This window comes from Leopardus geoffroyi, chromosome C1 (assembly GCF_018350155.1).
Source record: "Leopardus geoffroyi isolate Oge1 chromosome C1, O.geoffroyi_Oge1_pat1.0, whole genome shotgun sequence".
In the NCBI taxonomy this organism is placed as follows: Eukaryota; Metazoa; Chordata; class Mammalia; order Carnivora; family Felidae; genus Leopardus; species Leopardus geoffroyi.
The window spans coordinates 46,239,569-46,254,873 of record NC_059328.1 but is presented as its reverse complement, the minus strand read 5'-3'; the positions used below and the strand labels follow the sequence as shown (position 1 = coordinate 46,254,873).

At 46.6% G+C, this 15,305-nt stretch overlaps 1 protein-coding gene across 1 annotated transcript in view; it reads left to right on the top strand.

The window, feature by feature from the left end:
* Positions 1-259: 259 nt before the first annotated feature.
* The window catches only part of C8B (complement C8 beta chain), a 37,769-nt gene continuing 22,723 nt past the window's right edge, over positions 260-15,305 (top strand). The window contains exons 1-5 of the mRNA XM_045477551.1: positions 260-438; positions 6,722-6,878; positions 10,145-10,286; positions 11,854-11,995; positions 14,517-14,649. Of these exons, the coding sequence (XP_045333507.1) occupies positions 347-438; positions 6,722-6,878; positions 10,145-10,286; positions 11,854-11,995; positions 14,517-14,649 (666 nt within the window). The 5' untranslated portion in view covers positions 260-346. The remainder of the gene's footprint in view (positions 439-6,721; positions 6,879-10,144; positions 10,287-11,853; positions 11,996-14,516; positions 14,650-15,305) is intronic.

The window sequence follows — 15,305 nt, the reverse complement described above, 5'->3', positions numbered from 1 at the left end:
AGGAAACCGAGGCCTAGAGGTAAAGTGACTTGCCAAAGGTGACAAAGCAGAGAAAGGATTTGAACCCAGGCAGTCTGGACCTAGAGCCCACGGTCCCCACTGACAGCCTGTCCTCTCGGCTGCTTCCCCAGATAGTCTGTGTCGTGTGCTGCACAGTTTTCCACCGTTCTCATTGGTGTCTGGGGTCACAGGCACGGTTCTGTCCGTGCAAAGTCTAAGGGGTTTCCAGGCACCACTGGCTTTCTGTTTACTTTGCTGAACTGTTTGCTCTGTGGGGACAGAAGCTCCCTGTGCAGACTTTTCATGGACCTCGGAGCCTCAGCTGAAGCTCCATCACGTAGAGACAATGAAGATATTGGTGCCGTGGGCTCGGAGGACACCATCAGAACTGATTCTTCTCTCTGCTGCCCTGGGCTGCCTCAGTTTGCCCGGCTCCAGGTAAGTGATGGTGACAAGTGATTCGCCAGTCAACAATGTGACAGGGAGTACGAAGCCACAAAATGCTGACCGCCTCTTTGTCGTGCGTCTATTGAATAAGGAGCGTCTCCTCGAGCAATTTGCATGCATTTGATAAAATAATATCAACAACTGTCTTCAGATTATTATGGAACCAAGCGTCTGACTTCAACACAAGTTCCCCTGAGAAACTGACATGTTTAAATATATTTTGTCACGCCGAGAATAGGATACTTGTTCTGTGTTCTGAACAAAGCTTCTTTGCGCAAAAGAAGGCCTGTCATGTATGGAAAAAAGAGCCAATTCACATCAGTGACTTTAATGTCTGAGTGGGACCCACTCTACCTTCTCATCAGCCCAAATTCTGTGGGTTCTCAGGTTCTCTCTCTCTCTCTCTGTCTCTCTCCCTCTCTCTCTCTCTCTCTCACACACACACACACTCCTGTATGTTCCCAGCAGTTAAGTTCTGACTGATTTATTTCATTATTTTTGGTATTGTTAATAGGATACAAGACAGGCTAAAGAAAATATCTTAGTGAAAGCTCAAACGTGGGCTCCGGTGAAAGATGTGCCAGTGACTTGGCAATTAGGAGATCCTCCTGGTACATGAGAAGCCCTTCCATGACGCTGAAATGCTCAGGTATCCCAGGCCTCCTTGTGAGCAGGCCTTCCCTGTGGGAAGAAGGGCTGTTCGTGCCATTCCTTTTGTTGATTCCATAAATGCTGTCTGAGCACAACCTCCCACTTAATGTGAGGAGCACCAGTGCCCATTGGACACACCCCCTGGTCTCACCTCTTCCCAGCACTCAGCTGCCACTGGGCACCACCCCTAAGACCAGAACGGAGAGGTTCACTACCCATTGGGCACTCAACAAATAATAGCTATTATGGATTATCAAGAATCTCAACTTGGCCCCATGAAGAACCAAGCTGCCAAGGCCTGCCTTATATGCGTGTACTATGTATACACAGAGAAGGGTTAAAGACCCAGGGATATGTGTCTGGAATGGAGGTTGAAGGGGCTCATAGCAACCTGACCCCCTGCAAATAGGAGTGACCCCTTTGCAAGACCCCTTGTCAGGCTCTAAGGATACAGAGATGAGTAAGACACAGAGAGCTTGTGTTCTCATGGAAAAACCCACCATGTGGGCACACGCTCTAGGTACAGTTGCAAGAGATGATACAGGGACAGGTGAGAAGCAAGAGAGGGAGTGACCAGCTCTACTGGGCATTCAGTAAGTCTGGAAAGTCTTCTAGAAAAGGATGGTATTTGAGCTGAATCTTTATATAAGAAAAGATGTTCGCCAAATGACCCAGGGGGTGGAGGGTGTTCAAGGCAAAGGAAGCATCACAGACAAAGGCATGGAAATACGAGAAGCCTGGCTTGTTCCTGAAGCTTCAAGTCTATTTCAGGAGGCCTCCAGCACGGGCCAAGGCGAGGCACTAGCAAAGACGAGATCACGTGGGAGTCAGCAGGATCAGAGTGGGTGGAGTGGAGGAGCACTAGGGTGGGAGCTAAGGACCTTGAACCTTACCCTCTAGCAATGGGGAGCCATTGCAAGGTTCTAAGCCAAGGAGCAGCACGATCATATTTCTATATTCGGAAGTTCACTCTGACATGGAAAGTGGAGGTGTCTTGTTTGATAGGCGTGGTAGATAAGTAGAGTGTCTTGTTTAATCCTCCAGCCATGCCATGAGATGGATATTCTCTGTTATTCACACTATGTAGAAAAGCAAAAGGGTCCTCAGAGAGGAGCAGAGGTTCACTCACGTTGTCAGTCTCAAACCCCCACCAGGTTTGGTGTTCTGGCCTCTACCCATGAGTTCCACTGGGCGGTCCCGAACACAGCAGGTATTTGAGTTCCATACTTGAAGTGGATGAACAGCCTTCAGTTCTGGCACAGGAGAAACTGAGACCTCCCTCATGTTAGCTCCCAAGAAAGGTTTTTGCTTAGTTCTTATAATCACGTCAGATGAAATAATCACATCGTCCTAAGACCTGTTGTTTATTTATCGCTGCTCTGTGCCAGCCACTTAGATGCATTAGCTCTAAGCCGTCACAGCTATTGGAGGTAAGTTTTATTGCTTACGGTGTTACAGAGAGGGAAACTAAGATTGGTAGATAAGGTAAATGTCACAAAGCTACTCACTTAATATGTAACAGAATATGGATTCAAATCCAATTGTTTGTTTTTTTTTTTTTTTTTTCCTGGTTCCAGAGCTCCTTTGTATCCCTGTACTATCCTGCCTCTCAAATGCATTATCCCCTCTCCAGCTGCATTGTGTATCTGACGTGCTGGGCCCCCATGTCATTTCTCTATCTCTGGGCCACACATTTGTTGCCTTGAGATGTTGCTTTAAATTTCATGTCTACAACAGCAAATGACAGAGAGAGGAGAAATTGAAACTCTGCCACCCAGAAGCTGCCTCTTCCAGCAAAGAGGAAGGATGCTATTTGCAAAGGGAATGTAGCTGCCTAACCAATTGTGTGTGACAGAGAGTTGTTGTGTCAGGGCATTTCTACAGAAAGCCAAAATATATTGACACACCCCATCTCTGTAAGTTGATGGCTTGCAATTTACTGCTGACCTAATCCTGCCTTCCTCGATGGAACCATCTTTATTTTGATCAGAAACTCCTGTTAGAAAGAGAGTAGGAGACAGGGACCCAGTGAAATATATCCTGATGTTGGCAATTGCATTCTGTACACCTCAAGGAAAGGCACATCCTTGCCATTCCTTATGTAGAGGGATATGTTACAAGGACTTGTAGAAGGGTATTTATTGTAGCGTTATTTGCGATTGCAAAACATTGGGAAAATATAAATGTCTTTCAAAAAGAAAAAGAATACATTGAATGCAACTTATGTCCTCTGATGGGACATCAGAGGTAAAGAAATGAACTAGATCTCTCTATGAATCAACATGGAGAGGGCCCAGAAGTAGAGCGTTGATTGACAAAAGCAAGTTGCACAATAATATGTATAGTATGAGTAAAGCACACAAAAACAATGTTATATGTTGTGCGTATATAATATGTAAAAATATTTAAAGGGCTCAAGGGATACATGTAAATCCCCGACAATAGTTCCCTCTGAGAAGGAGGAGAGGGAAATGTATCTGGGGCTGGTATCCAATGCAGATGTGTAATGTATAGGGTTATTTTCTATTAAAAAAAATTGAAGGAAATATACCAAAATGTTAATAATTGCCAATCATGGGTTATGACTACATGAGTGTTTATTATTTTACTTTCTGTACTTCTCCGGGCATGTTTAAAAACATAGAGAGGATTTTGAATGACAGAGTCATTTCAGTTGGTCAAAAGGTCCATCTGGTCTGTTTCCGTAAAAATCCGTGGGCATGAAATGAATGTGCTGTATCCCTACACAGAGGCCAGGATTTAAAGATGCAATTTAATGCCAGCCTTTCTTTCCAATTTGCATTTTGTAGTACTAATAAACCACACACATCCTAACTGATGTAATTTACAAACATACTATTTATTCAGCTGATTACTTCATTATACTGCCACCTCCATAATGAAAATGGGGTGCAAAAATGAGAGACCTGGTAGCTATAACTACTTTTTACCAAGTTCCTTCTGTAAACGATCATCTCGCCTATTAACAGGCTTTCAAATCTCAGAGAAGAAAATAATTGTGACTCTTAATACAGTGCGTGTACATTACCCATCCACTCAGTCTCAACTGTGCCCAGAATTGCCTTGATAGTTGCTAAAAACACAATGTAACCGTTTCTTAGTTGAAACAGGAAGAGGGTACCCTGCCGAGCTGTCAAATATATACTTAGGAGAAGCCGAATCACAGACAATATTGTTTTGTCAAACCCCAACAAATTAGTAGATATAAGAACACATTCTGAGCCCCACTCCTGGGGTGCAGCATCCTGCCTCAAGTAACCATTTTAAAAGTATCCACCTGTGGTTTCCAGGAGAGTCTTTGACCTTTCCTTAAAGATCCAACTTTACTAGGCAATTGATTTTTGCTGGTCTCTGGGGCGGTTTTGGAGATGGATTTCACTGTAGTTAATATTATCCTCTTTTTAGGACTTTTGCCAAGTGAGAATGTATTGTTAATGCCCTTGTCTGGAGTGATGTACTATGTATTTGAGACAGTGGAAACTGTGTGATGCTCTCCCTAATGACTCAATCTTGGACACAGAGATGAAAGAGACCTTGCATAGAGACAGAGGGCACTGGGAGAGTGGATGCTGTTCCTGGCACCCTTCCAGGCAGCATGGGGGAAATGGATAAAGAGGCATTAGAGTCCAACAGACCTCAGCTCAGACCCCCAGGACCACTGCATACCAGCTACGTGACTTTCAGTCATTTTCCTCATCTGCCCAAGTGGCGATGTCCTCTCGCATTGTCGTGAGGACTCAAGGAGATGGCCCAGGTAAAACACCTCACACAGAGCTTGACATGTCCTGGGTGCTCAGAAAATCTTTGTTTTTCTTTCTCATCTCTTTTGCCTTGAAAAGGAACACAGGTTGCAAGATTATGTTCTCGCCGGTGGAGGAAGGGTAAAATCTGAATGCACCCGTCATGGTTTTTGTTTGTTTGTTTGTTTTGTTTTGTTTTGTTTATTTTTTTTAATTTGTGTACTATTTATTTTTTTAATATATGAAATTTATTGTCAAATTGGTTTCCATACAACACCCAGGGCTCCTCCCAAAAGATGCCCTCTTCAATACCCATCACCTACTCTCCCCTCCCTCCCACCCCCCTCACCCGTCATGTTACACACGGAGTTAACTGGAGGCCTAGACAGATTCAATACCACGTTTGTTTATGCACTCCTTTACTGAATATCCCACCGAATGCCAGGAACTCCACAAAAAGCATCACCTTACTTTCTAGACATAGTTCATGTTGTTTGACAGCTCTATAGATGCGACACTGTCTGCCCCTTCCACCCACCCACCCTGCCCTCACCTACATCCCCTTATATGCTCTGTCTGCTCTGGACTGGCAGGGCACCATTGTCTCTTGGACTGCTGGTGGTGTTGCTGTCCCTCAAGGACTTCTCTCTGGCCTGTACCTCCTCTCAATAACAGTCTTATGCTCTCCCATAGCTTCTCAGGATCAGCTCCGTATCTCTAGCGAAAATCTCTCTTCGGAGTACCAAACCCACTTAGGAACTAGTTGCTGAATACTCTACATAGGTATTCCGTGAGCACCTGGGACTCAGCATGCCCGCCCACATCCTCTCCAACAAGCTCTTTTGCTCCTGTGTCCCCCACTCATGCACACACACGCACACTAGAACTAAGCATCAACCTGAACCCCTTCCTGTCTAACCTCTTCCTCTCATTTTCTATCCGTTCCACTGGAGCAACATCTCGTATACCTGCCCCCCGCCCCCCGCCATGTGCTCTCCCCTAGACATTGCCATGGTTCAAGTTCACATCACTCATTGATGCTACTGCATGAGCCTCCTGCCTGCTTGTCCCACCTCCAGGCTCTCCTCACCCTGGCCCAGCCTCCACACTACAGTGACGTCCTAAGGCAAACTCTGGCCCTGGAGCCTGCGTGCTTACAAACCTTGCCTACTGGATGAGTCCCAAAGAGCTAAGATATGAGACACGTTTCTCTTCTCCTGTTCTAAAATAGACGTGAGCTCCAGAAGGCAGAACCTATGTTTTATATTTCCCTGTATCCCCTGTAGCACAGTACCCCGAATGTTGTTCGTTCTCAGCAAAAGTTTCATGGACTCTTAACATGGGAGAGTGCCTTAAAGACCATCTAGTCCAAACCTCTCCTTTCCCTGGGCATAACGCCGAGGCCCCCAGTGAGGAAGGAATTGCTTCAAGCCGTACATCTAGCTGTGGTTGTATTCCCTGCTTATCTGTAGCAGTTTAGCGTTTATCAAGTACTCTCGCGTGTACTTTCTCAGTGAATCCCAGGAATGGCCTTGGGAGGGAGGCATGATTCTCCCATTACATGGATGAGAAAAGTGGAACTCACACAGGTCGAAAAGGCAAGTCAGATCCCCCAGGTGTCGATGGACTGTCTTCTGCTCTTGAGTTCAGTACTCTTTCGACGATAGCTGGCCAAAATGGAAGGCACTTATGGGTGTTCAATAACTGTTTGCTGGATGAATTAACCTATACTTGAATGATAAACTAATAGCCTCACGCAAATGAGCAAATATATATATATATTGAACGGATGGGTAGGTGGTTGTATGCATACTTAATTCTTTTTTGACACTTGATTCTGTTCTCTCATGATGGCCATTTAGAGGTGAAAGGCCACAGTCTCTTGAGTCAAATGCAGTCAATGAGAGCCTCGCCAAGAGCAGACACACACGGAATGTGGATGTCTCACTGATGCCTATTGATTGTGAACTTTCCAGCTGGTCCTCCTGGACCACGTGTGATCCCTGTCAGAAGAAAAGGGTGAGTACTCTGGCCTTGGGGGAGCTCTAAGCTTCCAGAAGCCCTAACTCTCAGCAAGAGTGGTGAAGGCACTGCTGACAGTGCCTGGCACATAGTAGGATCTCATTGAACGTTGGCTCACTGGATGAAGTCTGTTCCTCAGTGTTTCCAAGTAGTAGATCCTTTCTTCAACCTTCCAGCTACTTGCCTAGCATACTTATCCTTGCTCAGGTTAATAGCTTCCTAATCAGACTTCCTGCCTCCAAACTTGCTCTTTCAGTCCATCTTCATGGTACAACCAGGGGAGCTATTGAAAATGCAAGTGTGGCCTGTCTTTTCCCAGCTTGAAACCCGTTCAAAGTCTACCCATGGCTCTTGAGATCAGATCCAGACTCACGGTCTTCAAGGCCCCCATGACGTTGACCTGGCCGACATCTCCATAAAGCATCCCCCACTCTGGCCCACAGAACACTTGTCTCTCTCTGACCATTTCACACTCTCTCTCTGCCTTTATTCATGCTGCTTTCGGAGGCTGGAGTGACCTTTCCCACTTGCATTGCTGGCTAACACCTACTCATTATTTGAAACTCTGCCTACAGGCTACCTCTTTGGAGCCCTTCGTTGACTTCTCAGCCCTATGTGCTATTAGGTAGCCAACCTTCCAACACCTGTAATAGCTCCCTGTTCTTCCTGTCATTTACTTTTCCTTAATTACTTACCTTTCCATTAAGTGGTAAGCTGTTGAAGGTTTATTCAATTCTATACCTACAATGTAGGCCAATTTCTGGAACACAACAAGAGTGCCATAAATAGGTATTGTTTGATCGTGTGATATTTTCTGGCACCTCCATAAGGAAGGGAAGGCAGCAGTGGCACTTTCTGTTAGGCAAATAGGTAAACAGAGACTCAGAGCGGGCGGTTTGTCGGGTTCACCTAACAGCAGATAACAGGCCTTGAATTGGGGCCGCTGGCTTCTTGTCTAGTGTTGTCCCACAAGCAAACGAACGAACGAACAAATAAACAAACAAAAACCACCATAGTCCCTGCCGTATTTGTGCTTCAGGTTCCCCTGTCATACGAGGGCTGACGCGGGATCCCAGCTCTGAGAACAGCAGGTATGTGAGAGAAAAGAGAAAAGAAGAGGGTTGCCATTTCCCCAGCTCCTCAGGATATCAAAGCAGCCACGGGCTAAGACCCTAACGAGGCTGTAAAAGTGGACCCAGGACATTTACACAGTTAACTGGATCTTTGCAGAGAGCCAAGCAGGATCGTTCAGTTCCCAAAGTGAGCTTTATTGCCGAAATTATCAGCATTGATCCAATTATCTGTACAATTGTTTCATCTGCAGCATAAACCAGGAAGACTCAGCATGAGCCAGCCAGCCAGCCAGCACTCTTCACTCAGAGTTTGTTACGCACTGGCCCTCAGTGGACATCATCACTCTCTTCAGGGTCACTGGCTGCAGGGTTATCAAAACCTTTCAACCGGAATTTTGAGATGCCTCTCTCCCATCATTTCCACACCCCTCAATCCCATTTTGTCTTTGGTGCGTGGGGCTGGTCTTCTAGCAGTCTTCTTTGCAGACCTCATCCCTGTCCTGCCAGTCTCTGCCTTCTAGGACAAGAGACCCTCTGGGGTCCCATGCAAAGAAGCATGGGTGAATGGTTGTCTGTATTTTTTTTTTTTTTTTTTGGCAGGGACAGGTGGGGAGGGGTGTCCAGATGCCATACAAATAATAACTATGGTTGGTTAACATGTCATTCTGCAAAGGGGCTGCTACCCTGGCTTGTATGATTTCGTCGCACCAAACTCTTGCCTACAACTAGTATTTGGAAGCCACCCAGACGGGATCACTTTTCCCCCTATAATTGTTTCTCACTGCCTCATAGTAAAATACTAAATCTAACCTGAGACCTGGGGGGGCCCTCCCTTACTTGCCCCTGGCTATGTCTCCCTCCAGCTCTGGCCACCGCCCTCCTGTATTCTTCTCTCTGGCCAAGATGAACATCTTTTTGTTTTCTGGAACAAGGCACGCTCTTGCTAGTCTCTCAGGTTTGGTAGAGCAACTTTCTCCCCACAGATTACTCTTCTCTGCCCTCCTCACGCTGCCTCTTCCTGTTTGCCTGACATCTCGTTTCACCTTTGGAACCTCAGCTCGCTTGTCACTTACTGGCTCCCAAGTTTGTATCAGGGAGGCCTCCATCAATTCACAGAGCACTGTGTCCTTCCTCAATATGGCGGCCATCACGCTGCGTTGTCCCTGCCTGGCGCTCACCATCACTACCCCCACCATCTGCAGCGACCTCCTTGAGGGCAGGCCAGAGGGCCCGATTATGATTAGAAATACACAAGCGAGCCCTTATGGAGTGAATAAGTCATGGGGATGGAGGAACAGCCTGGGGAATATAGTCAATGGTATTGTCATCTTGTAGTATGTTGCACTTGTGGTGAGCACAGCATAATGTACAGAGCTGTGGAATCACCGTGTTGTGCACCCTAAACTAATGTAACACTGTGTCACCTGTACTTCGATTAAAAAAGAACCAAGCAAGCATCAGTACCAACCTTGTTCAACATCGGGTGGCTCAGTGTTTTGGAAATCCAATATTTCTGGAATAAACGAATAGGAAGTTAGAGATAGAGGAATATTGCCTGGTAAAGATTAAAAATAAAGAAAAATACCACTCTATGTCAACCAACGGGAATTTAAAAGTGATAACAATAAAGAAAAATAAGTACAAGAAATTGTGTGCCTCCTAGGTACCGGACAACATGAGATTTCATATTTAGATCCTCTATATAGTTGAAACTCCATAACCGTACATTTAGGTTAATTCATTACCCCTATTTCATAGGTTACCAAATTGAGATCGCAGAGGTTAAGTAACTTGCCAACATCACATAACAAGAAAGTATCAGAGTCAGATGTGTCTCCAATGTGCTTGCTTTTTGATTTATAAGACAGTGAGTAAATGAGAATAATTGAATCAACCCATTGGAGTAATCAAGCTGAGAGATTGTGGTGTTGTGTTACTGAACTGGCCACATCAGTCTACTTAATACCTTTTGACTCTGAAGCCCCAGCTTTTCCCACATTCAGCAAATCTTTATTGATCACTGCAGCTGCAGAGATCAAAGGCCAGGTCTCTGCCCTCAGAGAGCTCAGAGTCTAGTTGAAATAGCCGAGCAAACAGGCACTTGCAACACGGACCCTTCAGTGAATATCCCTCAGTTCCCGAGGTCCCTGAGTCTCCGCCCTTGGTTCACCTTCCTCCTCTCTGCCACAGTACAGACATGCCTACTTGCTCCGGCCCTCTCAGTTCAACGGGGAACCATGTAACTTCTCTGACAAGGAAGTTGAAGACTGTGTTACCAGCAGACCATGCAGAAGTCAAGTGCAATGTGAAGGCTTTGTGTGTGCACAGACAGGTATAAAGGGATGCAGGAGTGGGAGGGGATATCTAGCAAATGGGGTGATGGGGGCACTGGCCATTGCCTGCTGCTCAAGGTCAGGGTCATGGGTCAGGCCGGGAGCCCTCCTTGTCCTCTCTTCCCATGTATTATTTCACAAAAACAGCCCTATAAAATAGGCATCAATATTATTCCCATTTTACAAATTAACAAATTAAGACTTGGGGACGTTACTTGCCCAAGATCAGAGGGATCAGAACTTGGGATCAGAAACCTCGAGCCAAGTCTTATTTTGACTTTGTGACCTAGGAGAAGTCACTTAGCCTTTCTGCATGCCGGTTCTCTTAACAGAAAATCGGAAGTGACGTTAATACCTTACAAGCATACTAGAAGCATCAGGTGACACAGTGGGAATGAAAGCTCTTTGCAGACTCTGAGCCCTGCTGGCTCTCTCAGAGGCCTGGGGCTGAGGACAACATGGAAAGCCTACAGCCGTTCCATCGGGTGTTTAGACCACTTACCTCTGAAAAACGTTTGCAGAAGTAGCTCTTGACGTTTGCATTTCTGCATAACCAAGTATAGCGGAACCCCTAATGCATGAGAGTCAGTAAAAAGTTTTGATTAAAGGAATGAAGGGAGGAGCGTATAATACTCATCTATTGCGGAACTAAGTAAACACTTGTCTTTTCAACTCACATCTAGTTCATTCAAGCAAGCACATGTCTCTCTATTTCACCACTTCCCCAGCAAACGTAAGAGTATTTTGACCCAAGATGATCTAGATGGGAATTGCCACCTCTCTACGTTCCCTGTACCCATATGGACCGGGTGTGCTTCAGGATTTTTCAAGAAAGGGTTAGAGATTTTCAGAGCGATATCCAGGGCTTATTGCAAATGCAAGAATTCTGTCTAATAAATCTGAAAGACTTTTATAGTGTGTCCATGGACTCATTATGGCCAGTGTTCCATGATTCCGACCAGAGCCATAATGGTCATTCAGGCAGGCTTTAGTTTAAGTGCCTTGTAAGAAACATTTGAAGACCAAATTGAATTCTTCTGCTTTTGATATTGGTTAAAAATGATCAGACATCTCTAAGGAAACAGGGTCACCTGTCTTATAGGCTTAACCCCTGAGAATATACAAATAAGAAAGGGAGTCAAGTCAGAGGGGAAAGCATTCAAAGGAAGCAAAAGTGCCAACAGCCCTGGAAGGGAAGGGGAGATGACTTCCTGTTTTAGAGACAAGAAGATCGAGGCAGGTTAGGTAGCCCGTGGAAGGTCACACAGCTAGTGCTACTCACAGGACCCACCAAACCCACCTCTCCTCGCCAGCCTCGGGGAGAGAAGTCTAGATTTGCCTCCAGTCTGGCCACTTCGACCCCGGCCATGTAGACACTTTCCTTTTCCCCACCCTTAATAACCTCCCCTCAAAGTGGGTTCAGAAATACAACACTGGCCTCTTTGGGGGAATAAAGTGTTTACACCAGATAAAGGCCCAGCCAAATATCTGGCACATAGTAGGTGCTCATCCCCGTTTCCCTCTCGGCAGCCACGTGACTAAGGGTAACACCCTTTCTCCTTCCAGGGAGGTGTGTAAACCGCAGGCTTCTCTGCAACGGGGACAACGACTGTGGAGACCAGTCAGATGAAGCCAACTGTAGGAGGATTTATAAAAAATGTCAGCACGAAATGGACCAGTACTGGGCAATTGGCCGTCTGGCCAGTGGGTGAGTTACTGTCCTTCTGTTGTGTAGATGGGACGGCACAGAATTCAGTGAAATTCTGGAGGAGAGGAAGGGAGCTGATATTCACAGGGTGGCTCCTTTCTTCTTTTCCGAAAAAAAGAGACGTAGTGTAAGTGGATGCTTGTAGCTACTCTCTGAACACAGCTCCGGGGGCTCCAGGGACATGTCCTGTGGCTAGACACGGGCCGTGCGGAGGGCTCAGGAACACTAGAGACGGAGCTGTGCTCGGAGACCACAAGGGCCTCACACCAGGGCTGGGGGTGCATGTTTACTCAGCACCTGCCGTGTGACTGTGCTCCCTGCTTTCTCGGCATTACCTCTGAATCCTACTGACAACTTGTGGGGGAGGTTTAGCTGCTTCTCTAGTTCTAGGCCCCAGCATAGGGCCTGGCCCAGAGGGTAGGCTCCTAAGTAGTTAGTGAAAAAGTGGGTTTCTGAGGGCGCCTGGGTGGCTCGGTCGGTTATACGTCCGACTTCAGCCCAGGTCATGATCTCACGGTCCGTGAGTTCGAGCCCCGCGTCGGGCGGGCTCTTTGCTGACAGCTCAGAGCCTGGAGCCTGTTTCAGATTCCGTGTCTCCCCGTCTCTCTGCCCCTCCCCTGTTCATGCTCTGTCTCTCTCTGTCTCAAAAATAAATAAACGTAGGGGCGCCTGGGTGGCGCAGTCGGTTAAGCGTCCGACTTCAGCCAGGTCACGATCTCGCGGTCAGTGAGTTCGAGCCACGCGTCAGGCTCTGGGCTGATGGCTCGGAGCCTGGAGCCTGTTTCCGATTCTGTGTCTCCCTCTCTCTCTGCCCCTCCCCCGTTCATGCTCTGTCTCTGTCCCAAAAATAAACGTTGAAAAAAATAAATAAATAAATAAATAAATAAACGTTAAAAAAAAAATTTTTAAAAACACACGCAAAAAAAGTCAAATCTCGCTCCCCAAAGGTTGTCATTAAGGAAAGAGACTTCTCACGCGAGGAAGACTTGCTCTCAGCACCACTTTATAAGCTGGTTATTATAGTCCCCGCCTCCTCCATAAGGAAACTGAGGTCTGCAAAAGTTAAGAGAGTTCCTAGGGGTCACAGGACTAAGAGGGTGACTGAGTAGGCATTGCAAGCCAGCGGTAGGGCCAGACTGGACCCTGTAGGAGGGGACAGAATGACAGCTCGCTGGTCGTGGGACCTCCAGTGAGGCACGTATCTATGTGGGGCTTCAGTTTTGTCATCTGTAGCAGGCAGTGAATAATAACTTTCTCTCGAGTTCTGTGAGGATCAAATAAGCTCATATGATTATTGAGGACAAGCCAGTAGGCGGCAGCTTGTGTGGGGGAAGGACGCAGGCTGGCAGTGAGACCTTGGGCAGGTCAGTTACCCTCTGTGCCTTGCTTCCCTGCCTCGTAAAGTGGACATCATCACCATGATGGCTATCTCAAGGATTAATCTTTTTAAGGATTACATGAGCCAATACGTGTAAATCGATAAGAAGAGTCGCCTCCGCAAAGTGAGTACCACATTGCGTTGGTTAAAGAAAATAAACACTTAGGCGTTCTTATGATGCGTGGACCTCTGTCACAGGAAAGAGAGCCTATTGGACAATTCTGTTAGGAACAGAACCGAGGCCAGTGACAGAGGCTGAGAGAACACAGAGCTCCTTTCAACAAGAAAAGAGCTTTCAGTAGTCGTCAGAGCTGGTCAGGAACGGAAGCCTGCCTTAGGAGGCAGTGAGAAATAAGGCTGCACACTGATTTTCATCCCTTCTAACTACACACAGTGATATCTACTGCCCAGGGATTGGGGGGCGGGGGGATGCTATAGAAGGTGATCCGTATGTGGAGTCACACCCTGCTCTGTTTCTAGACATAGTCTAGACATAGTCTGTCTCAGCAAATGACAATTATTTGGTGTCTCGTGATGGAGATCATACGGAAATTAAGAATACATTTTCCTTGTCCCCATTTTACAGATGCAGAGACCAAGGTACAGAGAGGCGAGCTGGCTTGCCTGAGATCACATTACTAGTAAATGGCAGAGCAGGGATTTGACCCCAGGCATCTGACTCCAGAGTCTATTTTCTTATCTATTTTGCTAAACCATTCTCATAAGGTAACTGTGAAAATAGAGAACAGTAGCTACTTGAGGGGCAAGCAAGGGGTCTTAGGAGGGCCTCTAGCTTAGCATGGCAAATGCTAGTGAAGGCTTCCCACAAAGAAGATAAGGAAAAAAGAGATACAACAGTGAGTGGCTGGAATGGCATTCTGGGCACAGGGAACAGCACTGACACAACAGAGAAGGAGCAGAGTGGATTGGAAGAGGAACAAGCATCTCCCAGTGGCTGGGACTAGGTATATGATTGTGGTCCGGAAGGGCCCCACAGGAAGCTGAAAAGCTGGTTTGGACCAGATACTCAGGTTCTTGGACACTGTACCCAGGAGCTTCGGTTCCACTCATTAGGGTCTGCCAGCTGAGCTTACGTAAACTGATCACCCTAACCTCTTCCCCCTGTCCATGCCTTCCCTGCAGGATCAATCTGCTCACAAACAGCTTCGAGGGCCCCGTCCTCGATCACAGGTATTACGCCGGTGGATGCTCCCCCCATTACATACTGAACACGAGATTTAGGAAGCCATACAATGTGGAAAGCTACACCCCACAGGTATGTGGCAGGCAGGAAGCCACTGCAGGGCAACGGGGGGAACACACACTAAGGAGCCAGCTAGCACAGAGTCGAGGCCCAACCCTGTGAGCCGCTGAAGCAGCTTGGATGTATTACTGTTTTCTCTTCAAGCCTCAGTTCTTTTTTTTTTTTAATTTTTTTTAATGTTTATTTATTTTTAAGAGAGAGAGAGAGAGAGAGAGACAGAGCATGAGCAGGCAGGGGAGGGGCAGAGAGAGAATGAGACACAGAATCCAAAGCAGGCTCCAGGCTCTGAGCTGTCAGCACAGAGCCCGATGTGGGGCTCGAACCCATGAACCATGAGATCATGACCTGAGCCGGAGTCAGATGCTTACCCGGCTGAGCCACCCAGACACCCCACATTTTTTATTATTTTTAATCTAAATTTTAGTTAGTTAATATACACTGCAATATTGTAGAATTCATTGATTCATCACTTACATGTGACACCCAGTGCTCATCCCAACAAATGCACTCCTTAATACCCATCACCCATCTAGCCCATCCCCCCCACCCACCTCCCTTTGTCAACCCATAGTTTGTTCTCTGTCATTAATTATGCAGTTCCAAGGGCTAGGTTACGACCTTCTCCTCCTCCTCCTCCTCCTCCCCTTCTTCTCTCCACACGTACGTAT